The sequence below is a fragment of the Pisolithus orientalis genome (genome assembly GCF_024613125.1).
Source record: "Pisolithus orientalis strain OTSU chromosome Unknown F5J12scaffold_16, whole genome shotgun sequence".
NCBI lineage: Eukaryota > Fungi > Basidiomycota > Agaricomycetes > Boletales > Pisolithaceae > Pisolithus > Pisolithus orientalis.
This window is the reverse complement of record NW_026260797.1, coordinates 376,925-403,498: the sequence shown is the minus strand read 5'-3', so window position 1 is coordinate 403,498 and position 26,574 is coordinate 376,925. Positions and strand designations below refer to the sequence as shown.

The following is a 26,574-nucleotide window of genomic DNA, read 5'->3' as shown; positions in this document are numbered from 1 at the left end:
CTGCGAGGTCAGTCTTTCTTTCATTAAACCCACCCAGGTGCAGACTTGACTTGTCACCAGGTGGATTCACGCACTACGGTCTCACTCAGACGAACGATTGACCTGAATCTCGACTCCCTCTCCCCAATTCAGCGAGCTTACCTCCCGCACCGCTCACACATCGCTGGTCGATTTCCTTCGTGTTCTCTCTTCGTTCATATACTCTACACGTCCCCGCCACACCCTCCCTTAGACCTCCAGTGCACGTCATGGCATCCCCTGCTACCAGCCTTTCTGTAACACTTGCGCAGGCCATTGCTTATCTTACCCGCCCTCTCAGCCTCTCCTACCCAGCCACGACCGTCATCAGACTCCAGCTTGTCCTCGAGGCTAACCTTACCGCTCTTTTTGCATCCTCTTGGGTGCCCGAGGACCCGCTCCGCGGCTCCGGTCGTCGGTGCCTCACGCTATCCCCCACATGCCTGCCCCCACGGACGATCTATTCTGCATGCCTAGCAACTGGTGTCCAGTGGTTTGACTGGATTGCCTCCTTGGGTGGTCGTGAATTTGATTTGTTCGTCGACCCTGGATGCATCTCAGTTCGCTTCGGCAAAGAGTCGAAGCTCGTCAATCTCTGGTCCGAGGATCACGCCGCGGAGCTAACTGCCCTTCCTGACCTTTCTCTCGTAAAAGGGACTTGTACCAATTACCGTGGTCAATGCAAGACGCTCGCCCAGCAGCTATTGGAGGGTGACAGTGCGGAAGATGACGAGTTGTTTGCCATGATCGCTGATGAAGTCAGTGCCCCAACATGGACGACCCCGGTCATCGACCACTTCCCTACCCCTCTGCGCTCCGAGTCCCCCCTCTCGGCGATATCCACCGATTCTCGCTCCAGCTCTCGCTCATCAAACTCCAGTTCCTGCCTGTCTTATTCTTCTAGTGCACGAACGGACTCTCGCGTTTCCAGTTCATGCTACTCTTCCGTATCCTCCAAGCTTTCTCGCAGGGAGAAAGCTAGACAGGCGCGGGTATTTGTGGATACCTCCAAGACTGAGGTGACTCCGTATGATGGTGGAAAGACTACTGTGCTCACCGGTGGAGTCATGCTTGGTGCTCCGCCCGTCAAGGGAAAGGCTGCACCTGCACCGACTTCGAACTGGCGTAGAGCGTAAAGAAGACTATTCTAGTCGCCACTCTCCTTTTGTTACCTGCTCATGACACCACTACGCCACTCATGCACGAAAAGCCAACGTTTCCTGAACTATCGGACTATCTTATATCTTAGCATTTTCTCGTTTAACGTTATATCACCGCACCGATATTGCATTTCCTGGTTTGTCGTCCACCTTCCTCTCTTTATGCAAATTCCTCTCGGGTGTGTATCATCTTTTCATATTGCACGTGTTCCTTTCCTTTCCTTTTTTCCCCTTAACTTGCTTTCTGTGCTTTCGCACCACTGGGTATGATAGACTTGTTGTAATAACTGGAAGAGCTTCGCTATGCATCTCTGGACCTGACAGTGCCTGAACGTAGTGAGCTCCGCATCGATGACTTCACGGTTCACACCTCTTCACCGTCTGCATTAGGCCTGGTACGAATACTGAGTAGTACCCACAGGCTGTCAGTGGTGTCAGTGACCTACCCCCGTATCTCCGACCGAAGAATCCGAGAGAGTGCTGCTTGGGCACCTTGCATTTACTCGTTCACCATGTCGCAAGTTTTGTTCCATGCGGTTGCTCGACCTTCGATTATCTTAAGATCGAGCCGGTTCCTTGCTACAGTTGCTCCTAGCAGTGCAACAAGACACGACTGGACCCGCAATGAAATTCAAAAGATCTACGACAGCTCTTTAATGGATCTCGTCTACCAGGCCAGCACGGTGCATCGCCAACACCATGACCCAAGCAAGATCCAGCTCTGCACGTTGATGAATATCAAGAGTGTGTCCACCTTCCCTATTTCCCACCACAGCTAACCTTCTCCTCAAGCTGGGGGTTGCTCTGAGGATTGTGAGTCCAATGATCAGCCTCGCCCCACCATGTGCTTAACATGCTTGACGACGCTCTCTAGGCTCTTACTGCTCGCAGTCATCGCGGTATTCCACTCCGACCACGGCATCTCCCCTCCTCGAAGTCGGTCCCGTTCTCGAGGCAGCTCGGAAGGCTAGGGCAAATGGCAGCACGCGGTTTTGCATGGGTGCCGCATGGAGGGATGTAGGAGGTCGCAAGCGGGGTTTTGAACGGATTTTAGAAATGGTTCGGGAGGTCCGGGCGATGGGCATGGAAGTGTGTACAACGTTAGGGATGCTAACACCTGATCAAGCGCGACAACTTAAAGAAGCGTGAGGTTCTTTTTATGCTGGGTTTGGGAATGGCCTCACATCCCCGTTAGCGGTTTGACAGCATACAACCACAATCTAGACACATCGCGGGAGTTCTATCCGCAGGTACATTTTTCACGTTCGCAATAATTTGCACTCGACAGTAGCTGACTTCTCTCCAGGTCATCTCAACGCGTTCTTACGATGATCGCCTCGGAACCATCCAAGCCGTACGTGACGCCGGAATCAGCGTCTGTTCCGGTGGTATTCTTGGTCTCGGAGAATCGGATCGTGATAGGGTGGGGCTCATTTATGAGGTAGCACGGCAAGTGAAGCTCACGATTTCTTTACGTATCCCCGTCACACGTTTACTTCTAGCATGCCTGAACACCCAGAATCGTTCCCTGTGAACGCGTTGGTGCCGATACCAGGAACTCCGCTGGAAGGGAACGAGGTTCGTTTCGGCAAGCGGCCGTAGTCCGTCCGTTCTGACCAACGGAACAGAGAGTTCCACATGACACGCTTGTCCGCACAATCGCCACTGCTCGCATCGTTCTTCCTGAGACAATTATCAGATTGGCTGCAGGTAGAAATACGCTGTCCGAAGCAGAGCAGATGATGTGCTTCATGGCTGGTGCCAATGCCGTTTTTACTGGAGAGCAGATGTTGACGACACCGTGTGAGTATATTTTACGAATCTCAGCCTCCATTGACTCAGTGGTTTCATGGTAGGTTCTCCTTGGGATGTGGTAAGTTTCACAATCGGGCTTACTGCTGCTATGGAATCTGGCTCACCCACATCAGGACAAAACGATGATGGATAAGTGGGGACTCAAGGGTATGGAAAGTTTTGAACAGAAGAGTGTTGCACGGAAAGAGGGTGCTACCCTCCGCGACGGCGGGGTATCCGGTGATACGCACTGTGATGCGATCAGACCATAGACTATGGTGGTCGCGAGGAGTGGCTAAGCCACTTCGGCGTTCTGTGTGAGTCGCGAGGTTGGAACGGTCTGTGTAGTCAATAAATTACAGTGAGTTGTACTGTACTCGAACATAGAGCAAGGCACGTCAGGAGTCGGGCTTTGCCGCGCAACTCGATTCCGGTGGGTTATCGAAACTCTGTTCATACTACAGCACCCTCAAACATGTTGGAGGACTCAAAGTACGCCGTCTGTCTGCGCTGTAGGTCGCGTGTCCAAACAACTCACCCTGTACAGTCCTTTGGTCCCGAACGACCATAATGCGTGGTATTATCCTTCTCAGGGCTTTGACTCTGACACGGAATCGCTGAATACCAGCGTTGCTGGGGGAAATTGGGGGAAGAAAACTATGAAGGGATCCAGATGGGTGCGCAGGGGTAAAATCGCATCCTGGGGACCCGGTATAGACGAGTGGGAGGTCAGAATCTGAGTTGTATTGGGTGGCAGCTACTCATGCAACAGTACTTAGGCAGAGGACAGGGCACGGCAACGTATACGATCTTTGCTACCCACAGAGCGGCGCTCACCATCTCCCCTCCATCTTCCCCATCTTCCCTCGCTGTCGCCGCCTCCAGTCGCCCCTTACCCACCTCCACTGGCACAACACCTAAGTTTCACATCGTTCGTAATGGATCGATCCGTGACACACTCATTCCGCTCGAGTTTACTGGACGAGCTCGAACACGCAACCAATAGGCTCATCGAGGGCGAGGCTGTGATGAAACGGGCACTGGGGAGACTCTGGCAAGTAATAAATGATGATCCTGACAAAAATGCTCAAGAAGAAGAGGTGGTGGTACCGAAACGAGAGGATGCAGACAGCAACGTAGACGAGGAGGAGTTGGACCACAGGTTTGAACGCGCGCCGGACCCGGTTCCCAACGCCCACAAGTTGTTTCTGACGTCGTATCCCGAAAACGACGCACCTGTACTCGATCCATCTCAATTTGCTTCGCCTGAGATGCAACGAGATAGCCTGGAAAAAGCGCTGGCGACGCTGCGAGAGCTGCAGGATGATGGACGGGAGTATGTGGAGCGACTGGAGGAGATAAGGGAGAGTTTGGGAGACGCTCGCTCCCAGCGCGACACGGTGTGGGGGATCGTGAGGGAGAAGGCCGTCGAGGAGGTACAAGATACTGCGCTTAACGCGGTTGCAGATTGATGCCAACTATCAAGATAGTAGATATCTGTACACGGGCGCTCTTATGTAGCCACGTCTTACATAACAAGGACAACATAAGGCGCTCGGAGGGTTTGCTTTGTACAGACTCACGTTCAGCAACTTTTGACCTCGAACTATATCTTCCCATTTTACCATGACCGTCCCCGATATATCCAGGTTGACGCTTGGTAGCCGGAAACCCGAATATGCGCCACAACTGCCAGAAGATATTGAGGACGACACAGACAGGTATATGAAGAAACTGAAGCAATATGCGCTCTCGTTACCGTACACGATTGAGCCATACGCGAAGATGCTGCAAATGCTGGACTTCATCTTGCTACGCATTACACAATGCGTGGAAGCGAAAGATTACGAACCAGGTTTGGTCCAGTGGGATAGCATGCTTAGCTAGTAAGTTGCTCCGGTGTCTAGGCGCTGGCAAGGCTTCACATACTGCGTATTAGCTGGAGCACGTTGAAATATCCAATCCCGAAGGAGAAAAGGATACTTTTAACGAAGTTGTATTTTGAAATCTGCGTGACTCCAGGAATGTCCACTCAAGTAATTGCTATTTGTGCGGAGGGATTATCAAACTTGACCCGGTCCAAGAAGAAGTTGTCCGTAGAGGACATGCGGCTTCCGTGGAAGCCGTTTTATGACATCCTTAGAAAGGACTTGTTCTTGACTCGTCGGCAGTTCGAATACAGGTTGGTACTTTCATCTTTTTTGTAAGTTTTCGTGTTGAAGGACTTCGTCAGTCAGCTGTCATGGTACATGGGTCATATTGCCGATACAGTCCGGCGGTTTTTCCACCCTGCTGCTACCAATGAAATGCTCGCCACTTTCGTCCCGGGCATCAATGGCACAAACCTCGATGTAAGTTCTCTCTATCGGGACAGAGCTCAGGACCGCTCAACGTTTTTTTTTCTTTCATTTTTTCAGAGCATCCTCACGTCCCAATACTATCTTCTAACGTTCCTTCCTTTGACACATCCCCAAACATATCTTCCAATGCTTACACGTTTGTGGGAATCCATCAACTCATACATGTTTGATGAACGAGTGCTGGAATTCCTGTCCACGCTCGCAGAAATGCATGTGGATCCGACTATCAGTGATCCTGCTAAAGTAGAGAGTATACCAGATGATGAACGGTCTGAGGGTGAAGATAGACCCTGTTGGGGTCGCGATGATCTCTCCGCTTCGCCGAAGTGGTCTGGTTTGTACAAGGATGTTGGAATATTTACTGAGCATGAGTGGAATTTTATCATGTGCAAGTGTCTTGCTTCAATGGGTAAGTAGTTACCAAAACTCTAGGTCCCATCAACTGATGTGAGCTCGTGCCTGCAGAGATTCTGCTAAAGGATGCCGGATCTCTAACGACCGGACCTTCGGCGGACACTTCTTCGAGCTTCGAGATAGGTCGCTTGCCTAAAGCTGCGTGGCGGATTCGTAAGCGTTCGTGACTTTCCTGGTAATCTGTGAATCAACCATCCGCTAGCTTCTCTTGCTCGAATAATCGTCTATTCCATGGCCCAAGATGGCATCTCATCCCCCGCCTCAAGTGCTCCTACTCCAATATATACACCTATTACATCTGGGGTTTGCACCCCCCAGGCTCCCCAGGACTCCGTAGGAGACTACGTTACGGGCTTCTTCCACCGTTGGAATCCTACGCAAAAAACCTACCTTGCAGGTTCCAAAGCACTTGATTCCCTCGCTCGTCTGGTCGCGTCTACCGAGCACTTCTTTCATCCGACAAACTCTGGTTCCTGGACTTCGGATGTACGTTATCCTGTCATTGCCCCGTCATCTATGGCTGTTGATTTTTAAGCTGATGGTCATTTTGATAGCTTACTGCGTTCTTAAAGTATCTCGTCTATGAATTCAACAAAAGTGAGTCGCATCGTTCTTGCCTGAAGCTATCTTCCCAATAGTCTTCTCCAGGGTGGCACGAAGAACAGCAGGAGGACTGTAAAACACCCCCAGTAAGTTGGTCTTCGCGTGGTGTTTGGATTCTCTTCACATGAATTTCAGAATCGCCGCCTGACGCGTGAAATGAGGCGCGAGCTCGTGAAGAGCATTCGCACGGTCGTTTTGCTTGCCATGTTCTCTCAAGACTCTACGACAGTTTCTAATGTTCAGAGTTGCTTGAAATCCATGTCTACCATGGAGCCGAACCTCATATTCCAACCCATTGTTGAACGGGCCATACCATCGTTAGAGGCTTTGGTCGAGGTGCGTACAAACAACCGAGGTTACCCAGGCAGTTTGACTTGCTGTAGACCCAGCGGACGTTGTCGGTTATCAAAGCGCTCAGTGCCATAGCACCTGCCATTCACTCGCGGGAGATCTACTACTCTGGAGCTAAGCATCTCATCACTATACTACAGCTACTTATTCCTGGAATCGACCTGGTAAGCATTAGACTTACAGCGAAGGCCATCTGACTAAACACGCTCCTTGTATATCAGAACGACCCAACGAAGACAGTACGTCATTCTTGATTTCCGAGTAAGATTTATTCAGTTAGGGTTTTGTCTAGATGTGCACGACTGCATTTTTATCTGAAGTGTCGCAGTATGTCATGTTCCACGACGTCACGTCTTTGGAGAACGACGTCGGAGATATCGACGTTCCCGATGCATCAGGGATCACTATAAGAGAAGACAGTGGTGACACGAATGACGTCAACGAGCTATCCCCTGCAGAAGAGGACGCTTTGCTCAGGGACACGACTGGAAGCTTTGCTATTTGGATCGCTAGCTTCATTAGGCGGGTAATCCAACTACTCGAAAATCTCCCTGACGAAGGCGCTAATGGCACTGCGGGCGGTGCATCTGAAGGTGAGGTTTCTGGCGTACTCGAGGCTCGGCGTACGTTAACGTGGCGTCTGGTAGTCCAGCTTGTTGATGCAGTCACGGGGGCTTGCAGTCAAATATGTGTTCACTTGTCGAACTCCTTATTTGACCTTGTCCTGAACATGATATTCGATTACGCCACCACAAACGTTCGGTCTAATGCTGTCCGAGCGATCCATCAGCTCGTAGAGTGTGTTGCCAATGCCAATCCAGAGAAGACCCTGGCCAAGTTCTTCCCGTTTTGCGAGGCATCAATTCGCGCCGAAATAGAGCATGGTGCCAGTTCTGTTCGAACGACTTCGAGTTCTACCCCGCTTCCATCTGACGCTACATTACATTGGAGTGAGTATAACATAGCTTACCGAACTTCGCGCATCTTAATATCTTAAAAAGGTCTCGCCATCCTTCGGGGTACTGTCTACAAGTGAGTGCCAATTTTGTTTGAAATCTTTTCTTTGACAGCTGTTGGCTAGTGATGGCAAAGTGGTGCGTGCGTTAAATGTGTTCCTTGGCGTTGGTTGACCACGCGAAATAGTTGTTAAAATATAAAGAACGGTTTCTCTCGCTATTGAGGCTACTTCGAGATAAAACGTTTTCAAAGCGTGGCTTTTCTTGGAGCGCGAAATTACTATCCAGCGCTTTAATCACGCTCACTCATACTTATCCCACCGAAAATAAATTTGTGAATCCCGACGTATGGGACGATCCTGGTGTGTGGGACCCGCATATGCTGAGGTCATGTCTCGTAATATGTTGCTTTTTTCAGAGTTCCAACGGAAACATTATCTTCACTGGGGAAAACTTTACAAGCCAGAAGATGTGAAGGGACGTCTATTTCTGTTTGGATTTTTGCCCTAAACTAATTAGAAACTAAACAGATTACATGGCACGTCCCAAATGAGGAAGAAATCGACCTTGCATTGCAGATATTCAGCGAGTTGGTCGAGCCTTGTTTGGAAAAACTCAATCAACTTCTCAGTGCAGGTATGTCGATGTTAGAATGTACGTTGTGATTCGCTTCACCTCCACCTTTACAGAAATACGCGATGCTGTTTGGCGAAATGATTTCTGTCGGTAAGTCCAGTCGATCGACTGCAAAAGATTGAGTTCAAGCCCATACGATCAGATGTCTGTGTTTTGTGCGGCAAGCCTTCTCAGGAATACCCACCCTATACAAAGAATACATCTCTCCTGAAGTCCGAAGGGCAATGTTCGACACCAGCGACATTCTGTAAGTCGAGCAACCTCGGGAACCAGCCTTGTTTCTCACCTCAGCAGCGATGAAATACCGGAGATGATTGCATCAGTCGACTCTCTGAATTCTGGGTTTTGTCTTACAGATCCTACGGACGAGCGTTATCAATACATAACCGCCCTTAAACGCCAATTTGGGGAGTTCCTGCATCAAGCGTCTCTGGCATTGCGAGACCAGTGGGAAGAGAATACGGTGGATGCTGTTCAAATGCTGGTAATATGTTTTGCAGTAGCATCTTCACTGACTTAAAAGATGTCCAGATTTCTTCAATTCGTGTCTATTTGTTGGAGTATGGTGACAGTCGGGATGGGTCCGTCGACATGGATTACCAAGAGTCTGCATGCACTGAATTTACCCTAGTTACTACGTTAACGCAGAGCAGTATTCGTCGGAAATCAGCGTTGCTCGTTATTACGCGGGTCAGAAAGTATGGCCTCGTTCCGTTCTCGTGCGCCGGGCGCGGTAAGTCTCCGACTTGAGACAGACAGAAGATGTTTAAACTTTCACAGGCTCTACCATACAACTCGGCTTCACTGGAATTCTATCGAGCGTGCACGAGGACCACTTGAAGACTGTTTGCTCGATGACGTGGTGGAGTGGTGTATGTGGCACTATCCCACCGGTAAGTAGACTTTACATGCCAAACAACAAACGCTGACTTGCCTTGCAGTGCGACAGTAGGTACAAAAGTTGATTAATTATTAGTTTCCCTAATCACGGCTGCAGGTCCAGCCAAGCACTTCTCGAATCATTGACTTCGGTGTGTTAGAATGTGCAAGCCTTCTCGAAGACACTGACTTTCCTCACATTGAGGTGTACGATGGACTGAGAGTTCGTGCACTTCCGAAACTGTACGAGGCGTTGCAGCCCGGCACAGAAGACGACCGTATGAAGGGAGCGCTGTGGACGTTGAACATCGCTGCTGTCGGTAAGTATTTAAGGCACGCACGAGTTCTGGTCTGTTAACTAGTTCTCGCAGGCCGTTTCGCAATATCGGGTATAGTGGAGTGGTTTTTGGAATGGATCACCGCTAACACGACTCTTTTAGAGCCGACGCTAGCAACCCAATTTATCATTACCCTTCTTGGCTGTCACCACAATGAGAAGGTGCTATTCTAACTATGCATTCGGACTTGTCACTCATCGTTCCAACCAGCCATCAATACAAAACTGCGTTGCAAGTGTAGCTGACAATAGTAAGCGACTCTGAAAATAAGCGTGCTTGGTACTTAGAGTATTGCAGCCGCTTCTCGTTTGTTAGAACCCTGCCACCTTGTATTCCAAGTCGAAAACGCAGCGCTTGCCGATGCAAATCAGAAGTTGAATGAGTGCGTGGGTCAGGGCCTCCTTGAAGATCCAATAGTCGCCAAGGCCAGAGCGAAACGTGTCGAACGTGTCAGCCGCATCGACAGTGCCACAAACGAAACGGTATGCATTAGTTTAGTGGAAAGCGGATCAATTCATTCGTTTTTAGATCAGTGCAGTGCTGAAAGTGGCTAGCGATGCAGACACCCATTGGCGTTACGCAATTGCAGCCACCCGTGCATTGCGGTCGCTCATCAGAAGCGATCTGCCCATAGCGCGTGACCATCTTCAGTTCTTCCTCGAGAAACTATATGATAGTAATCCAAGCATGGTGTGTCTGTTCTTTTACCACCGTCTCTATCATCTTGTCTGACGCAGTACAGCGTTACGTGAGTGAAGCGCTGGTTATAGCTCCACTCCAGATTTAAACATAATTCCAGTATGCGCAACGTGCGGTCATGAAGGCGCTTCGATACATCAAGCTCAGAACATACTGTCCGGATCCTGCTTCCCTTGCCCTGACCAACCCCTCTACCCCACTCAAGGTCGAATGGCCCGTCAGTGATTGCAAAGCCAGTACGCAAGAAATTTTCGACGCTTATTTCGCAGGAAAGCCAGTCACACCTTCTGAACACCTTTCCCCACAAAGGTAGGTAGGAAATATTTGTCTTTTTAACAGTGTTCTGAGTGCAATAGCCTTTACTTTGATGATATGCTCGAAGGGTGGCTCGCCTGCCGTAAGACTCGTACAGCCTATCGACCACCGCATCGCCTCGCACCAACTTTCCAGTGGGAACATGAAAGCAAAGATGCAATAGCCTGTGTGCGCGAGATGGCATTAAATGCAGACTTCTGGACCAAGGTTTCTGGCTACTACGCGGAGGAAACTCAGGAGAGTGTAGTTGTACAAGACCATATCTCCTGCATCAAGTCTATATGTGAGTATCGCTGTTGCTTTTGCGTCGACTTCATTGATTCTCGTGTAGTCCAACTTCTAGGAAGTGAAATCTGTGACATCATGAAACCGAAAGTGGAAGAACTGTTGGTTGATCCAGACAAGAACAAGCAACGTGCGGCTGCAGAATTGCTAGCAGGCGTACTCAATGGTAAGGACTGGCACCGGTGTGACCGTCGAATTGACGAGTCGATTGGAATTAGGTTCAAAACACTGGAGTCTGGAGGAACAAGAGCGCGTTTGGGACTGGGCCAAACCTCTCGTGTATAAGACGCTCAACCAAACCATGAAGACTGAGAACGTTGGAATCTGGTCAACATTCTTAGATGTATTCGTACATTCCGCTTCTGGTGCAGCCGAATTTTAACATTTCCTCTAGTACATGTTCCACCGCAAGGACCCTCGACGCGTTATCCCGCTTGTGAACCATGTGATGGATCTGCTTGGCCGAATAGATCTCAACGGTCAGTTAGCAATCGACTCCGTGAAAGTCTTGTCGCTGTTCCGTGCATTCTACACCGGCATGGGATGGAAGTTCGTGCCCTGGACGGACGCCATCTTAGAACGCCTCTGGCCGGAAGTGTATAGTGAACATGATGATGTAAGAGAATGTTTTTGTCTGCGAGCTTCTACTCATGGCTAAACAGGTACGGGCCTACGTTGCCGAACTTTTATCTGTGTGCGGAGGCATAAAGGTCTGTTTGGCTTTCTCTAGTCAACCCCCGCCACTAATCCCACTTTCAGTGGGATCCTCGACCTTCGTCACCCGACGTCGAAACTTTTGTTAAAGAGTGCCGGACACTTCCTTTGGACCACGATATTATGGGTATACGCGGCACATACCATACCCAACGGGTAGCAGAGTTGGTCGAGAACTTGAAGAAGTGGCGTGAAGAGCGTCTGCCAGGTGTGCGTGCTTTCCAGTCAACATATGATAGGTATGCTTGTTCCCACGGATCCTCGTCGGCAAGCTAAGTTTAGTGATGTACTAGGGTGGGGGTAACAGTTTGTCGGTGGTTATACCAATCTCTACACGACACAGAAGCAATGTCAGCCTTTGACTATATACTCCCGCTGCTTGTGAGTAACTGGCTCTCACTTCACACTGCTACTGACTGCTGTTGTTAGCCTGAAATTTTCCGTTTCACCGAAAGTAAATATACCGTTCCTCACATCTGTGCAAATTGTTCTCATCACTCTGTCTGGTTAGTCAGTGACAACGAGGAATTGGCTCGGCGAGCCAGCGTCCTACTCTTTCGCATGTGTGGCGTTATTCCACCGCGCCCATTGATTTCACCGCTTCTAGATGCCATATTCGCCGCCATACAGAATTCGCCAGTACGTCCTGCTCGATGCTTACAGTTCCACGCTCATGCCGCCGCACCGTAGTCCTGGAAAGTGCGATTGAAAGCGTTGCCTACTCTGCAAGGTATGATCTTGTCCTGTGTATAGTCTTTCTTGTCACGGTTATTTTGACAGTTTTGTACTTCCGGCAATTGCCCCTCATCAACGAAGAGAAGGTGGTCGAAATTTTGGATGTGAGTACTTGTTTCGCGTTCACAGATGGCCCCGTTCATCGGAACTCCCAGGTCTTGTGTAAATGCCTCGATGATGACGTGGTTGAAGTACGGGAGATGGCCGGAACGTAAGCTGATGGGCTTGCCCGACTATCAGACTAAGAATTAAATGCTTGCAGGACACTCTCTGGAATACTTAGGTTGTCCCCAAGACGTAGTGTCTTGAACTTGAGAGTAAGTATTAATAAGTTTTGTCGTCTTTGTAATGTTGAGCTTGGCGACAGGACCGATTCGTAAAACTGGCGAGCAAGAGCTGTTTGCCTAACCGCGAATCGCTGGAATATAACCCTTCTCTACGACAACGCCATGCGGCTATTATCGGTATATGCGCTCTGGTTGACAGTTTTCCGTACACTATTGAGAAGTGGATGCCGGAACTTTTGACGACTGTGATGTTAGAGCATGCGCATGATCCTGTTTGTATCAAATGCAATGCTTACTTCCATGGAATCTGACTCATTTCTATAGATCCCTATCTCGACGACCATTCACAGGTGCGCGAGTAATTTTAGGAAGACCCACCAAGATACTTGGCACGAGGACTCCCGCCGCTTCACCGAGGATCAACTGGCTGCACTCTCAACTCTGTTGACTGGGTCGTCATACTGTGAGTGTTGACTTATCAGTAACCTTGGTGTGTCCTGACTGCGTTCCTCAGATGCCTAGGCACGGTGCAACACTTGACATGTCAATTGATTGGATATAAGAGGTTATAAGTTGGTATATAGGTATCAGATGGAAAAAGAATAATTGGGTAACTGTATCCCTGACAATCAGTATTGCAAGCCAATGCAGGGTGCGTCACTCGGACTAGAACGTTCACGATTCCCCAAGTTCCTTGTCGCAAACGGCTATGCTGGGAATGGTATGTTCATTACCGTTCGCAAAGCCTGTCCTGGCTCCCGCCTCGGGTACAGAATCTATTGGGGCACTCGTGCGACCTTCGTAGCCTGACTTGACACGGTTGTTGGAGACAGACTCCCTGATGAAAGGAACAGCCACCAAACCTATCAGGTGTGGGGGAAAGAGCCAGAAATAAATGGCAACAGACCGAATTTCCGCAATCAGATCGTCGATGGCGTACCAAGCTAGTGAGCTATATGCGAGGCCTCTCCACCAGCCGAGAAGATCTGCGGGAGCGATGTAGGCGTGCGCGTGCAGATGGCCCGTGACAGGGATTTTACTGTCTCTGAAAGGCGGCGTTATAAACCCGATGCGGAAATGAGCGTCGTTACGTGCGGGAATGGGGGACGTGTATCCCGGCCCCGGAGCTGTTGAAGGAGAAATGGAGGAGAGGAGGCGTTTAGCAAGATCCCTAAGGGACGCTAAGAGTGGGAGGTCACTCGATGACTGAGTGCAAGATCAGATGCTCTTAGGGTAAGTGCAAAGTACTGAGCGGTACGTACCAAATGGTACAAGGAGGGGACGTGGAAGCTGTGCCATTGGATTGGTTGCAACCAAGTACAATGATCAATGAGTTGAAACGCGACCTCACTAGACCAGGAGGAACCATATACATTTGAAACTTACTTGAACGCTATTATTATGTGACCCTTGCTGGACACAGGATTCACACTTTCCCGGCACGCAGTAAAATTGTCATCTTTCCAAAGGACATCCGGGCTCACGTTTGGATGCGGCGTGGAAGAGCTCGCAGTCTGCACAGCCGCGACCGCGTCAGCGATAGTCCCACACATGGGACAGCCAGCTTTGGGAGCAAATGCCATGAGGATGATTGCAGGGCGGCAGCGCTACCGGACAAGCGCTGAGAAATGAACACCCGCTTGTCACGGTCACGGTGTGACACTTCCTCCATAGGGATTCAGGGGACAGAATGAGAACAGGACAGAACCATGGCTACATCGGACGTATGCATGATCCAGGACATGTTCGACGGGTTCAAAAAAGAATTCGACGCTCAAAATGATAGAAGGGAGTCTCTTATCAAGGTACTTTATAGACAGAACCTATGGACTTCCCACCGCTTAGGAGCTGGTCATCCAGGCAAGTCGCGACATCACCAATCTTTCTAAAAAGGTCATCTTCCTCCTTCATCGTATCATGAACGAGGATGTCCAGGACGCCAGTGCGCTGTCGAAGAGGGCATCCGAGTCTGGGATGGAAAAGCTACGTGAGGTCCAAGCCTTATACGCTAAGATAAAGATGGAGCTCCAGGGTGACTTGTTTTGGCGTCACCATCGAGCCATTTCCCCATGTTTGCAGGAGTAAACTGCCCATCTCTCTCATCTGTTCTTCTCTGAAATCACTCACGTCGGCTAGGTACGTGGAGGCAACCAGCTTCGCTTGGTACCTTGGACACTCTACGCTGGTGTCCTTTAGTCAGGTTCAGCAGGAGCTGTCAGACGAAAACGGTGTCCCTGTATGCATTCGCCTTAAACTTCGTCAACATTCCCTTACGACTTCAGTTCTTTCCCCTCCCACTGGAGGACTACCTTTGCGGTTTGTCAGACCTGACGGGGGAACTCATGCGATTAGCGATATCTGGTATTGCCCGCAAAGGTGGACGCGATCGGGCGCGACAAATCTGTGGTATTGTCCGAGAGTGCAGGACTGGCGAGTAACTCAGGGGCTACAAGCTTAAGGTTACTTGATCTACTAAGTTTCCAGAACTTGGCAAATGCGCCCCACTTGTAAAAGAGGTTCGCAAGAAGCAGGCTGTTGCCGCAGAGTCGTTGGCAAAAATCGAAGATGGTGTTTATAGTGGTGCTTACTCTAGCTCCTGAGTGCTGACATGCCTTGTAGCCGTCTACGCCACTGTCATTCGGACCTCCGAGTACGACTTGTCCGACGAAATTCTCGATGGTATTATTTCGCGATCAATATCGACCAGCTGCGGCGGAGATTTTCAGGGTAGTGGTCGGCACTTTTGTGGTGACGAGCGCGACGATGACTGAGCACCGTTTCAATGTCTGCAATTAATACTCCCGCAATTCCCATCGTACTGTCGACGACTCCAGCGCAGGACAGACCAGACCAATTCTTTTTCTATCAGGGTGGATCGGACCCTTACGGGGGAACCGATTTCTTATCCGTACCCTGCGCGCAAAATATTTCAGCTGATGCTGGCAGGAGATCCAGGTGTAGAATAAGAAGTTTTCGGGATGTAACGTTCTTGCCTCTATTGGGCGGAACCAGGCGTAAAGCATGATTTGTGCGTCCCTGAACACGAAGTTTCATGCTCTCCCCTGCCAGGCGCAAACAGTCAATTATATCCGCCTATGGCCCTTATTCCCAGGAATGCCGCATGCCGCAAGAGATCAGGTTTTGGCTAGTACCTGTCCAGGACGAGATAGTTACAGTGACATCGAAGAATGGGCAGTGCAGTTGTTTGGGTTCCGCTGACATTCCAAACATCCAGCTTTCCCCAAACGGTGAGCTCAAGCTTCACTCACTTTCCGACGACATCGGAGATATGCCGATTCTTCTACATGAACTGAACTGAGTGGATCAACTGCTTGTGATGTGGTGCATGAAGTTTACTTATGCTTTGGCGATGTTGATTGGATAGGTTGACACAACTTTGCCGAGCGGTGATAGAATCATATTAATGTCTTCTTTGCCAAGAGTCTTTCCGTTGTTTCAGCGGACCACGTATGTATTGGTTCTGAACGCCACAGTCATGCCAGGATCCCAGCTACGTCCTTGGATCATCACGATTCTGATCGAAACTGATAATCCAACAGATCACTTTCGTCGCACACTTCGAGCTTACTCCAAATACTTGCTGATTAGTATCGACTGTCGAGGAACATTTATTGATGGCGAAAACGTTCTCAGAAGTCTACGCGAGTGTAGGTCGCCGATTTTTATGTACAGTACACCGAAGGGGAACATTCTCTACGGTGTTCTAGAAGATTATGATCTCAGCTGCAGCGTGTAGGCTGCATCGTACTGTCAACTTGCTTTCTCAGCAAGGTAGGAAATTACGAAGCCAGACAACCACGCATTGCTCTTATCAAGCCCTGGTTATTAGCACTCATTACGGATATCGAGTAAGGGTGGGTTTCACTCTCACGATCACCGATCAACTGAGTTAATGTTAGAGCTCAGCTGCATCCGTTCCCGCATCCCATACCTCTTCCCGCCGTGCTTTTCACAGCTCTTTTGGCGTCGCTTTTAGGATGCGACGTGTTTTTACTTTCCCATGGCCTGTGAATGACAAGCAGATCCTTCCCCGACACTGAGCTCCCATACAGTATCAATATCATGATACCTAGTAATCTCCCCCTTTTCCGCCCCGGTGACATGGACCCCTGGGTTATTGGTGATTTTTGCGTACGGCATTATTTGAATGGATATTTTTTTGTATAGCTTGGCGAAGGGCTCTGCTCCATGTCTGATGCATCTACAGCTTTGTCGGGGTGTACGTTGCAAGGGCTGCGACGTCACCGTACTCGTTCCGCAGGCTACCCGCAAATGCTTACACCGCCTTAGTACGACACTGGTCACAGCTTCAATACTCCACTTCGGTCAATACGGTCTCTAGTTTGTACGCCCGACTCTAATTCGTCTTATTTATTCTGACTATTCCTGGATCAGCGCTGACGAGCGTTTTGGCATAGCTTAGAATCGGAAATGAAAGCTTTATGAGGAGAAAGAAAACTAGTACGCTGCGCGATACAACTTTAGTGTCACAGATACGGATGTCGGTCCGAAAAAGTCCCAGAGGATAGTGTGCAGAATTCCTTAGTTGCAAGAAGTCAATGTTCGAATTCTGACAGGATGCAGCGGAAGTCCAGTGGAGAAGCGTGATACTATTACGTCGTTAATGGTGCCGTCGATTCCGTCTCGACCGACGATTACTAGTTGGAGGAGGTGGTGCCGGGCTGTAGTTCAAAGCACGCCGAAGAGATTCGTAGTACTCGGCAGGGTGATCGACGGGTTGTCGTGTTCGCACCTCTCGAGCATTCTCTTCCGCTAGTATACTCGGATACTGTTTCTTCCATGCACTGGGAGCGAAGGTTTAGTGGGGGGGAATATGTCGTAGTGGTACCTTACTCCAATCTCTTCTTCCAATCAATAAGCCTATATCCTTGTTTCTGCCATTCTGTTCGACCGCTCTCTGCCAGAGCACTGATATGGTGTTTAACGACGTTGTCAATGGCATAGTTTGGGAGGAGAGGTTTCGATTTTATGAGTTCTGAGCGGCATACAGCACATGTAGGGGAATATTTCTGAAAGGTAGGCGAATAAAGGCACACGGGAGATCAAGTAATGCAAATGCGCACGTTGCGTGATATCCATCCATAGCCACAGTCTCCACAAGTTGTATGGCCACACGGGTTACACATGAACGCAGCAACGCTGAAAAATAACATCAACGATTGTGTTCGATGTCACGCAAGGTCGTCGTACAGGATGTCGCAGCAGCTGGATACAAGGTCAATGACGTATTTTGTGGATAGTTGACTTGAAAGACATGCATTGGACACATTATTTCGTTCTCATACCCCTCAAGAATGGTCTGTAGGCTCTCTCCAGAGTTGGACTTGGGTGCGTCCAATCTTAAGACTACGGGAGGTGTTATCAGAACTTGTGAATCAAAATCACATTCAGCAATGGAGCCTTGCTCAAGCGTCAGTGTGCATGCACATACATGTCCCAGTGTAGCATTTGCTCACGTTTTTTCCCCTTGCCAAAATCACCCAAGGGCGACACGTTCGCGAAAGGGGGTTCGGGAAACGCGGGGACTGTACCTGACTGATGTTCCCGAAGGGCACGCGATTCGATCTCGTCAATTGCGGCGAGGAGGTACGGATCCACGTCCAATTCGTCGAAAGAGTCAAAATGAGAAGACGCCCGACTAGTACTCCTGGTCCCGGAAATGGGGGTTACGATGCCAATTCCTTGGCCGGATGTGGGGGTACCCGCACGATCCGACTGACTAGAGGGTATTGTTGAGGGTCCGGCTTGAGATGGTGGAAGTTGCTGGGCTTGGAGTTCAGGGACAGCGCTGAAGTCGACACCGTCAAAGTCGTTTGGAAACTCGTCATCACTGTCTGAGTGTGGCATTGGACCCAACACAAAGTACGACGACGATGACAGGTCCGCTCAACACGAGAATCACGTGACTGTACCAGTGTTTTACTATACCAGATCCGCGCACCGAAAATGACCGCCGCCTGTCTGGTTCAATTCAGCCATTGACATTGATATTGAGGTAGGAGAGCTATGCCATCAATGTAGTTGGCTTCGTAATCTCTGACAAACACGGTGGCTCTGCAGGGTTGTTCCGTATGCCTCGAGCACGAGAAGACAAAGCGCAGCGCTTCCTTAAACAGAGGCCGGCTTTGATACAACGGTGCCGAATTTCGGATGACCAGTGAGATCTGGGTCAGTATGGCCGGAGAGACACTCTCAGGCGTGATACCCTGGCAATCACACATTAGTTCCCCACAAATTTAATCTAACATCGTAGAAGCGGAAAGAGTTTACTTTGTTGTCCGAGGCTGTCCCCCGGCCCAGTAAAAAAACATCCAGGCCAGGGGAGCTTGGGATGGGCGATATAATGCAGGCAAGACAAAGGTGGCAAGATGGGCTACACGCGCAAGCGGCGAATCGGCTGCATGGATAGCCATCTTTTCTTTCCCTCTCGAGCGCACACATGCAGTTATAGCGTACGTCACGGCCCTCACAGGCTTATAGGACGCACTGCCTCGCACGTGTATGGGCTGGGAAGATTTTCCAACATGCCAAGTTCTGGAGGAAGGCCATCAAGCCAAGCCCAAGTGATAATTATCACAGAACACCAGCCGCCATTGTCGGAGAAAAAACATTGACAGCGGGGACTGAATGGCATGGTTTCAGGAGTGAGAGGGTGCGTCTATTACGAGTGCATGAGGTAACAAAGATATGGCTACGAAACTACTGTACAATGGAGAGTACACAATTGAAACCGAATAAATCAGAGTGATATGATCAGTGGGGGAATGGCGGGCGTGGCTTCTTAACAAGGTATACGAGACCGATCACAACCTTGGGAGTCATCTGATACAGAATCCTTGGGGGGACCCGTGGAGAGTAAAGAACCTATAGCCATGGAAGCCCTTGAGCGGGGAGAGTACTCCTCAGAACCGCTTCGCGACGAGGAGTACGGAGAGGGAGGAAAGTCGTGAGAGGAAGGACGGGCGTCGATATGAGAAGGCGGAGAGCGAGAACGACGCCGCTTGGCCAACGGTTGGGAATGGTATTGGGAATCCCTGGGGGGATGACGTGGGACGTGTAGGTCAGCAGGGTAGGGAGTGTATCGTGAATTGCGGTTATATGAGGAGGGGGGGAAAAGCGGTTGTGATGATGCGGAAGGTGTTGCATGGTGCAGAGAAGACAAGTCAAGAAGAGTCCTGTGCAAAGAAGCCACGGCAGCAAGTCGCTAGATTTTGATATGTGATGAGGCACAGTGATGAAGGGGGAGTGGGCCACACGAACCTGGTCTTCGGCACTTTTGGCGTTGAGCATGGCCAAGAGCATGTCTCTGTCGCCGTCACCCTTTGCCTTGTAGGCCCCAAGGATCTCCCGTAGGCTGGGAGGTGGAGACTGTGGAGATGCAATATATATGAGGGGTTTAACACTAAGGGGTGATTGGAGTACCTGTTCGATGAGATTCCATGAGGAGTTGAGGAGACGGCTGAGGTCGGCGGAGGACTGGGAGGGGGGGGCGTGCATGGCTGGGATGAAGTGAGGGGGGCTGTGAGGAGAGCAGGCATAGTTTTTGTAGGAGAGCCAAGTCCAACGTTCTATCTTTGAGCACGACCGTCCTTCAAAATTAGAATGCCAAGCCAAAGTCGAGGCTCAAACCATCCGAGTTGCTGAGTGGAGTGGAATCTATATTTGAGGGTCGATCAGCCTCCTTGCACGCCTGCTCTCTCGCTGTCTGCCTTGTCCGTCCGTCCATCCCATCCAGTCCCACCCAATGTCGACGGTCCAGTCGACCTCAGATCGCCACCAGCAAGGGCATCAGACGAAGAACGTGTGACGCGGTGTGACACTCTCCAGGTGTGACCTTTTTTTAACAATGTCTTGGCAGGAATTTCCTATTTATATCCGTGGTAAATACATTCATTTTGGTCGCCTGCTTACGCCAGGAACCGGCCCGTCTGACCAATTCAATTTGTGGCCTTGTTCTATTTTTACCGTAAACCTCTCTTTGGTATCTCGACCCCCCGCCCTCCCCACTATACCCCCCCTCCCATGAACCCCGTGGCCTGTGTCGTCCGACGATGGCAACCTCCCAGTATGCAATATTCATATATCATACATCACAGGCTATCGTGTACTAAACGCTCCTTAGGAGTGACCAGGAAACTTACCCGCTGCACTCTCTTCCTCTCCCCCCAATCTACATAACCGATCCCAACGTCGCGAACAACTGTCTTTCAGCCCTCCCACATGGCCCAATTGGTTTCGACCTTGAATGGAAACCCTGTTATCGCAAGGATCAGCCACAGAACCGCGTAGCCCTCATACAGCTCGCGGCGGCTGACTGCGTTCTGCTCCTCCACATATGCAAGATGAGAGGTACGGGCACGCATACCATGTTCGTAGTTCTCTGACACCCGTGCACTCGGCAGAAATTCCACACAAGATTAGAGACGTACTAAATGGTTCACAATGGATAAAAGTTGGCGTCAACATACAAGGTAACTCGCTTTTCGCCTTTACGCCCACGTTATCGCCTACACTATCTGTGCAGAGGACTGTAAAAAATTATACAGGGATTATCGCCTTAGCGTTCGTAATTGTGTTGACCTGTCGTTAATGGCTCGGTCCGTCGACAACGCCCGATGGAAGGGGCGCTATACCAATCCCATCGGCTTGGCAAGACTTCTTCAAACCTACCACGGGACAACCCTTCATAAAGGAAGAACCCAACGAAGCAACTGGGAACTTCCTCTTTCGTCTACCCAGCAAATTTGTAAGTGACACGACAACATTGTCTTTTCGTCACAATAAATCTCGGTGTTGCGAAAACCCCTTTCCAATGGACCTGTCCTTCAGTTTTCTAATGCAACCCCCTAGATGCGGCCAATGACGCACACGCTGGCTACACTATTTATACCCATCTGCAGACCATCGCGCAGACCATGACTCCACCTCCTCACCTGGATTGCTACTCGTTTAGTTGCGTTAGTGGTCAATTGTATGATCGCGTCAACCGCTTTGCTTGGGCACCCAACAATCCGAATTATGACCCCGGACCGCCCCCGCCCCCAAAGAACAAGACCCCTCAAAGGGTCAAATCCCAGAATGCAGTTCCGACGACTGCAGACGCCGCGGAGTCCTTGGGGGAATTATCAATGCCACCCGTAGGGAGTGTACTGCGACAAGGCATTTCTCCTAAGCGACGACGTCGATGATTGATGCCTGTATCGTGAGCGTACTGAATAGCGTCTGCAATGCGCGAAAACTTTCAATGGTGTGTATACATTAGATGAAGTGCGGGGATACAACACACTATAGTCGAAGCCTGAATCAAATTATATTATTCATCGAATAACCGTCGGTGTATTGCTTTGGAGCTTGGAGACAAACTTTTACTACATTCGGTCACCATATCCCTGCTGATATATCCATAGTGAAATTCGCGGATCTATGATACCAGGTAGTTCTAGGGACGAACACGATCTAAAAACCAAATCCCTTCACATCACTGATACCCACGCCAGGCTATCTGGTATAAGCAAGCATTACTTGGTTTTCTCATTCCATCTGTCAAAGCCGTCATTAGTCTTCCAAAGATACCACTTAAATCGAAGCACATGAACTTACAAGTCCATGAACAGTTTCCATAGGACCGAGAACATCAATCCCTGTAATCCATTAGCCAATATCCTGGTCTTCAAGCCCCGCCCAAGTAATCCTTGAAGTCCGTCCGCAGCAATGACAGCCCGCGCGGCATCGATGTAGCTGATACGTGTCGCATTTACCTGGCGATACGTCTTGACGACACGTAACGAGTTGGAAATGCTATCGGAAGCAACAGATGCAACAAAGCCTATAAATGCAGACCGAAGGAATTTTTGTGCCAGAGTGACGGGCAGTGGAAGAACAGCGTCCAGGTAGTTGTATGTCCCAAACCACTGATGAATTCACTTTTCAAGCTTCACCCGTGGACAACACAGAGACACGTACGGGATAGTGGCCAACAAAGGTCGCAGCTGCCGTGGCAAATGCGCCGTACCAGAGACTGACAATACCGTATTTCTTCACCTAAAAGAAATGGCTGGCTTTAAGATGGAGACGATGCAACACCGACTCCAGTTACCCTTTCCCTAAGTAACTTCAATCCATCCCTGCCCTGCGTCTGCAGGGCCGTCTTGACCGTATCCACAGGTGTAAGTATCATCCTAAAGCATGCAGCGGCAACACTCGCGAACACAGTCTTGATCAAAGTGGGAAGTTTCTTCATGTACACATTACCCTGCAGTAAGGCAAGAATCCCTGCATTGGCAGCCGTGTCGCCGAATCGCGCGATGGGCCCCTGGATGAGCGCCGCAGTGAGACCTTGGTAGAACCGAGAAAATCCACCATCTGCATTGAGGATCTTGATCGCTTCGGTAGTTGTTGTCCCGTAGCGGTATTGGTAGTTCATTACCGTTCGGAGAGGCTGGATGAATGTAATTGTCGTCTTGAATCCCCATCGAGCGACCGAGCCGAAGGACTTACCATCAAAGTCAACACCTGGAGGACCATGGCTGTTTTAGTGGAAAGTCAGCGGTGTACCCTCCGCGTGTCACCCTCCCTCTCACCTGCAGCGCCGCTGAGTCCGCCACCAAGAGCTTTCTTGAGGGCAGTTCCTAGATCGAACTAAGGGATATTGCGGGGGCGTAGGATGAGGAGGAGACAACGAGACATGAACTCATGTCTCATACCTCCACGTCGTCGGCATCGATAAATCCTTTAATAAAAAGGACGAGAATGAACACTCCGAAAAGTACGACAAGCGTTTGAAACAAGATCTTCTGAATTGACCTCGGCTTTGCTGCTGCAGCAGCATCTACATCTGAGTCCGCTACTTCGTCGTCTTGAGAGGCTGTGACAACGACCGTATAGTGCGATGGTTTGGTAGAAGAGGTGAGGAGGGGCTGCTGTTCGCTTGGTTCGCTTGGTGCGACAGCATCCACATCCTCTACAACCGCGACGTTGGCCCCAACTGACATGGTCGTCGTTGGGAGATTGCAATGCTTTAGGGGCGCCTAACGAATGTGTACTTCGGTTAATAACTTGCTAAGCATGATTTGCATCTTAGCAGACTCATTCTGAGTGGCAGTAGGCCTAGCATAGTTGGAATGTTGAGAGGACGTTCAACTGGCCAGACTTTGTTGGTAAATGGAGCCTAGCCCAAGCTCAAAGCACTCGAGGAAAGCACCAAGTGTGCGGTATACAGGGAAAGATAGAGGAAAGGGTGAAACAGCAAGTGCCAGCATCAAAGTAGGAGGTGTTCTGAGTATGGATTACAGATATCTGTCGACATATAGCGATTTACCGGGTATTCCGCAAGTCAAATTCGTAATATCTATATGCAATGTGTACGGAGATTCAAGATGGCAGAAATTAGAAAGTTATAGATCACACCGAGGACGCGCCTGAGTCCTCGCTCTCACCGTCAGCGACCGCAGCTGCGTTGCGCACAGGATCTGACTGGGATGTGAGTACAACATTGTCGATAATAAACTGGTGCTCACCGAAGTATGGGTGGGCTTGAGCTTCGCGTGCAGTAAGCCGCTCTTGGTGATCGTAGCGCAGCAACTTGTCCAAGAAGTCTATCGCTTCGTTAGAGACATAGCGCTGATTTTCTGAAGTAATAAATCTTGGCCATGGCTTGCGAGGATACCTGACCAAAACCTGAGCTTGTTTCTAATTATCCGAACGGCAATACTAACCTTCCCAGGAGCTCGTCGTATTGTGGATCAAGTCGGATACCATATTTTTCAATGTAAGCGTTTAGTTCATCCGTGCCAAGGACTTTCGCAATTTTAACGAGCTGATCGTAATTGTCGTGTCCATGAAAGAACGGCTCCTTGCGGAATATCTACAGCCAAAGCATAAAAAAGAAGAGAGGAAGGGAATCCGGAGAGACGATTGGCACATCATGGTCTTACCATTGAAGCAAACATGCATCCGTAGCTCCACATGTCAAGACTATAATCGTACTCCTGGAAGTCCACCAAAAGTTCCGGCCCCTTGAAATAGCGGGAGGCAACCCGAACGTTGTATTCGATTCTTGGGTGGTAAAACTCTGCCAAGCCCCAGTCAATAAGCCGCAGCTACGAGAACATGTAAGTAGCTGATTTCGAAGTGCGATGGCAAAATAGATACCTTTCGTCGTTCGTGGTCGATCATGACGTTGTGGGGTTTGACGTCCCGGTGCATGATCCCCCTTGAGTGACAGAAGTCAAGAGCCTGGATGACACTTCAACGGGTACACAAGGAGATTGCGACAGAAAACTTGCCTTGAGGAGCTCGAACATGTAGTAGCGAACGTCAAAATCCGTAAACCTTGGATATAGCACTTTAAAATCGACATTGTCAACGTATTCTGTGATCAAACTGGGAATTTTCGATGCCGGGTCTCGGACGACGTCTAAAAGAGCGACAATATTCGGACCGCCGGCGAGATTCTGCAAGATCTTAATTTCTCTCTTTATTTTCTTCTTTTTGACCGGTTTAAGGACTTTGATAATGCACTTCTCGTCGTTTACGATATTCACGCCTTCGAATACCTTGGTAGGATCAAGGGTATCAGCATCTGCAGATGGCATGATCTCCAACATTGGCCCACCTCCGAGTACTTTCCACGCCCCACCTTGCGCACGATTTCATAGTGATCCTGAGAACCCCACTGCACTTGCAGATTATCTGTGGTAGCAAAGGCTCAGTTGATGAACGGCAAACAAAGGCCAAGCGCGCTGACCATATTCATACCACGCAGGGCCAAACTGTGCATTGACATCCCGGTAGACGCGTGCGACAGACTTCGCTGGGGGTCGCACCATGAATATTTTTCGTGAAGTGGGATGATTGAGGTTTTAATCTTGGCTGCAAGCACTGAGGCTGCCCGTAGTGGTACTACGGGACTGGTGGAAGACGGAATTTTCCCACGGTCCGTCAGCGCCAGCCATGAGCAGACGCCCTCTCCCTTCCGACGTGTCAGTCAACGCAGTTATAGGCTACATGGCCAAGCAGTCCGTGGCCAGACCTTCGTTGTGGCCCCCAGACGTTCAGTACATCACCTCTCCGCGATACCATGCTTCTGTACGAACTGATATGCGGCTATTCCTGACTAATGGCGCAAGACATACAAGCCATCCAGCCCCTCCAAAGCCGTCTAATAGCACCATGAGCACCGTCGTGCGCATTCGATCCATCTCGGATGCTTCTCACCCTGCACGAGGACAATTTGGGCTTTTCGCCGCCAGGAAGATTCCCCCAAGGACACACATCATTGACTATATCGGTGAAGTGCATTGCCAGGACAGACTAGATTCGAACTATGATCTATCACTTCATCGTTCGCAAGACGGCGTAAATGTGGGCGTTGACGCCAGTAAGATGGGAAACGAAGCAAGATTTGTTAACGACTATCGAGGCATCCGATGCAAGCCCAATGCTATCTTCGTGGAGTATCGCACTGCCATGGGAGAATTGCGCATGAGTGTATGGAGTTCATCAGACCACATTCAGAAGGGTGACGAGATACTGGTGTCGTACGGCAAGTCTTGGTGGCGATTCAGAGGGGACCAACATGGTGGATAACATCAATTTACCTTGCCCTGGATCTGAGCTGACCTTGTAAGGTGAGCGATAGATCGTGGGTTCTTTAGACCTGCTGACCATCTTCACCGTCAAAATATTTTTTTCCTAGTACGCCAGGCTGGCACGGGCTGGACTTTGGGGAGAGGTGGCCGTGTCACTTGCGGTGTCCTGAGATGGAGGCAGTTAGTTTACGTGTGTGTTCTATTCTACATCCGTATTAAATTCACAACGGGTGTGCCAGTCCCCTCCCTTGCATGCTTTAGGAATGAATGTGAATGTTGAACGTTGAACTTTGAGACCGTGCGGATCAATCGGGAGAACTGTGAGAAGTGATATCGTTGCCGTACGTACCTTTAGGATTTTCACCTCAAGTTAGTGTAATACGCCACTTGCGCACAATC

At 49.8% G+C, this 26,574-nt stretch overlaps 12 protein-coding genes across 12 annotated transcripts; 7 read left to right on the top strand and 5 right to left on the bottom strand.

Moving 5' to 3' along the window:
* The first annotated feature begins 138 nt into the window (after positions 1 to 138).
* On the top strand, positions 139 to 1,634 carry F5J12DRAFT_127665 (uncharacterized protein). Its single transcript, XM_051738067.1, has one exon. The coding sequence runs from the start codon at positions 249 to 251 to the stop codon at positions 1,152 to 1,154; it is 906 nt and encodes a 301-aa protein (XP_051599449.1). The 5' UTR covers positions 139 to 248; the 3' UTR covers positions 1,155 to 1,634.
* Positions 1,423 to 3,395, top strand: F5J12DRAFT_127531 (biotin synthase). Its single transcript, XM_051738066.1, has 9 exons — positions 1,423 to 1,922; positions 1,971 to 1,991; positions 2,053 to 2,323; positions 2,374 to 2,428; positions 2,485 to 2,627; positions 2,681 to 2,756; positions 2,807 to 2,981; positions 3,035 to 3,051; positions 3,107 to 3,395. Exons 1-9 carry the CDS (start codon positions 1,691 to 1,693, stop codon positions 3,242 to 3,244), a joined length of 1,128 nt encoding a protein of 375 aa, XP_051599448.1. The 5' UTR covers positions 1,423 to 1,690; the 3' UTR covers positions 3,245 to 3,395.
* On the top strand, positions 3,394 to 4,524 carry F5J12DRAFT_835123 (uncharacterized protein). Its single transcript, XM_051745888.1, has 3 exons — positions 3,394 to 3,464; positions 3,520 to 3,700; positions 3,752 to 4,524. Exons 1-3 carry the CDS (start codon positions 3,448 to 3,450, stop codon positions 4,442 to 4,444), a joined length of 891 nt encoding a protein of 296 aa, XP_051599447.1. The 5' UTR covers positions 3,394 to 3,447; the 3' UTR covers positions 4,445 to 4,524.
* Positions 4,525 to 13,116, top strand: F5J12DRAFT_913406 (uncharacterized protein; the record flags this gene model as incomplete). Its single annotated transcript, XM_051749092.1, has 49 exons — positions 4,525 to 4,858; positions 4,912 to 5,154; positions 5,206 to 5,323; positions 5,390 to 5,741; positions 5,798 to 5,899; positions 5,949 to 6,232; positions 6,301 to 6,343; positions 6,395 to 6,435; positions 6,485 to 6,685; positions 6,733 to 6,864; positions 6,922 to 6,939; positions 6,993 to 7,293; positions 7,348 to 7,650; positions 7,702 to 7,732; positions 7,782 to 7,794; positions 7,844 to 8,018; positions 8,075 to 8,133; positions 8,187 to 8,292; positions 8,346 to 8,382; positions 8,435 to 8,539; positions 8,587 to 8,776; positions 8,824 to 8,873; positions 8,924 to 9,025; positions 9,073 to 9,185; positions 9,234 to 9,240; positions 9,290 to 9,323; positions 9,377 to 9,491; positions 9,543 to 9,670; positions 9,720 to 9,759; positions 9,807 to 9,991; positions 10,038 to 10,199; positions 10,252 to 10,257; positions 10,309 to 10,517; positions 10,565 to 10,806; positions 10,855 to 10,974; positions 11,027 to 11,151; positions 11,203 to 11,424; positions 11,471 to 11,518; positions 11,568 to 11,761; positions 11,816 to 11,903; positions 11,952 to 11,976; positions 12,034 to 12,161; positions 12,213 to 12,252; positions 12,303 to 12,361; positions 12,413 to 12,468; positions 12,520 to 12,574; positions 12,625 to 12,816; positions 12,869 to 13,007; positions 13,067 to 13,116. Exons 1-49 carry the CDS (start codon positions 4,599 to 4,601, stop codon positions 13,114 to 13,116), a joined length of 6,048 nt encoding a protein of 2,015 aa, XP_051599446.1. The 5' UTR covers positions 4,525 to 4,598.
* Positions 13,117 to 13,225: 109 nt separating this feature from the next.
* Positions 13,226 to 14,140, bottom strand: F5J12DRAFT_743161 (uncharacterized protein; the record flags this gene model as incomplete). The annotated part of the gene is made up of 4 exons (XM_051742048.1): positions 13,931 to 14,140; positions 13,807 to 13,834; positions 13,448 to 13,750; positions 13,226 to 13,378 (listed from the first exon to the last, which is right to left on the bottom strand). Coding segments are annotated over exons 1-4 (681 nt in total), but the record flags the coding sequence as incomplete, so codon positions are not given.
* An 89-nt stretch (positions 14,141 to 14,229) lies between these two features.
* F5J12DRAFT_127384 (Translin) lies at positions 14,230 to 15,456 on the top strand. Its single transcript, XM_051738065.1, has 6 exons — positions 14,230 to 14,349; positions 14,405 to 14,625; positions 14,681 to 14,780; positions 14,827 to 14,974; positions 15,029 to 15,112; positions 15,164 to 15,456. The coding sequence occupies exons 1-6, from the start codon at positions 14,254 to 14,256 to the stop codon at positions 15,313 to 15,315; spliced, it is 801 nt and encodes a 266-aa protein (XP_051599444.1). The 5' UTR covers positions 14,230 to 14,253; the 3' UTR covers positions 15,316 to 15,456.
* Positions 15,457 to 16,927: 1,471 nt separating this feature from the next.
* F5J12DRAFT_127239 (uncharacterized protein) lies at positions 16,928 to 18,693 on the bottom strand. Its single transcript, XM_051738064.1, has 6 exons — positions 18,043 to 18,693; positions 17,845 to 17,986; positions 17,777 to 17,791; positions 17,650 to 17,725; positions 17,420 to 17,595; positions 16,928 to 17,370 (listed from the first exon to the last, which is right to left on the bottom strand). Exons 1-6 carry the CDS (start codon positions 18,431 to 18,433, stop codon positions 17,187 to 17,189), a joined length of 984 nt encoding a protein of 327 aa, XP_051599443.1. The 5' UTR covers positions 18,434 to 18,693; the 3' UTR covers positions 16,928 to 17,186.
* A 674-nt stretch (positions 18,694 to 19,367) lies between these two features.
* Positions 19,368 to 20,083, bottom strand: F5J12DRAFT_893222 (uncharacterized protein; the record flags this gene model as incomplete). Its single annotated transcript, XM_051747638.1, has 2 exons — positions 19,368 to 19,790; positions 19,847 to 20,083. The coding sequence occupies 2 exons, from the start codon at positions 20,081 to 20,083 to the stop codon at positions 19,368 to 19,370; spliced, it is 660 nt and encodes a 219-aa protein (XP_051599442.1).
* A 554-nt stretch (positions 20,084 to 20,637) lies between these two features.
* On the top strand, positions 20,638 to 21,774 carry F5J12DRAFT_893221 (ribonuclease H-like domain-containing protein; the record flags this gene model as incomplete). The annotated part of the gene is made up of 5 exons (XM_051747637.1): positions 20,638 to 20,651; positions 20,709 to 20,935; positions 20,989 to 21,057; positions 21,111 to 21,332; positions 21,437 to 21,774. The coding sequence occupies 5 exons, from the start codon at positions 20,638 to 20,640 to the stop codon at positions 21,772 to 21,774; spliced, it is 870 nt and encodes a 289-aa protein (XP_051599441.1).
* A 330-nt stretch (positions 21,775 to 22,104) lies between these two features.
* F5J12DRAFT_905895 (mitochondrial carrier domain-containing protein) lies at positions 22,105 to 23,577 on the bottom strand (the record flags this gene model as incomplete). Its single annotated transcript, XM_051748718.1, has 7 exons — positions 22,105 to 22,126; positions 22,187 to 22,497; positions 22,550 to 22,627; positions 22,683 to 23,024; positions 23,084 to 23,112; positions 23,167 to 23,224; positions 23,290 to 23,577. The coding sequence occupies 7 exons, from the start codon at positions 23,575 to 23,577 to the stop codon at positions 22,105 to 22,107; spliced, it is 1,128 nt and encodes a 375-aa protein (XP_051599440.1).
* A 3-nt stretch (positions 23,578 to 23,580) lies between these two features.
* On the bottom strand, positions 23,581 to 25,413 carry F5J12DRAFT_941252 (Pkinase-domain-containing protein; the record flags this gene model as incomplete). Its single annotated transcript, XM_051749688.1, has 8 exons — positions 23,581 to 24,054; positions 24,103 to 24,251; positions 24,301 to 24,449; positions 24,520 to 24,684; positions 24,737 to 24,830; positions 24,860 to 25,140; positions 25,200 to 25,276; positions 25,332 to 25,413. The coding sequence occupies 8 exons, from the start codon at positions 25,411 to 25,413 to the stop codon at positions 23,987 to 23,989; spliced, it is 1,065 nt and encodes a 354-aa protein (XP_051599439.1). The 3' UTR covers positions 23,581 to 23,986.
* Positions 25,414 to 25,527: 114 nt separating this feature from the next.
* On the top strand, positions 25,528 to 26,565 carry F5J12DRAFT_834998 (SET domain protein). The gene has a single exon (XM_051745887.1). The coding sequence runs from the start codon at positions 25,538 to 25,540 to the stop codon at positions 26,171 to 26,173; it is 636 nt and encodes a 211-aa protein (XP_051599438.1). The 5' UTR covers positions 25,528 to 25,537; the 3' UTR covers positions 26,174 to 26,565.
* The last annotated feature ends 9 nt before the right edge of the window (positions 26,566 to 26,574 follow it).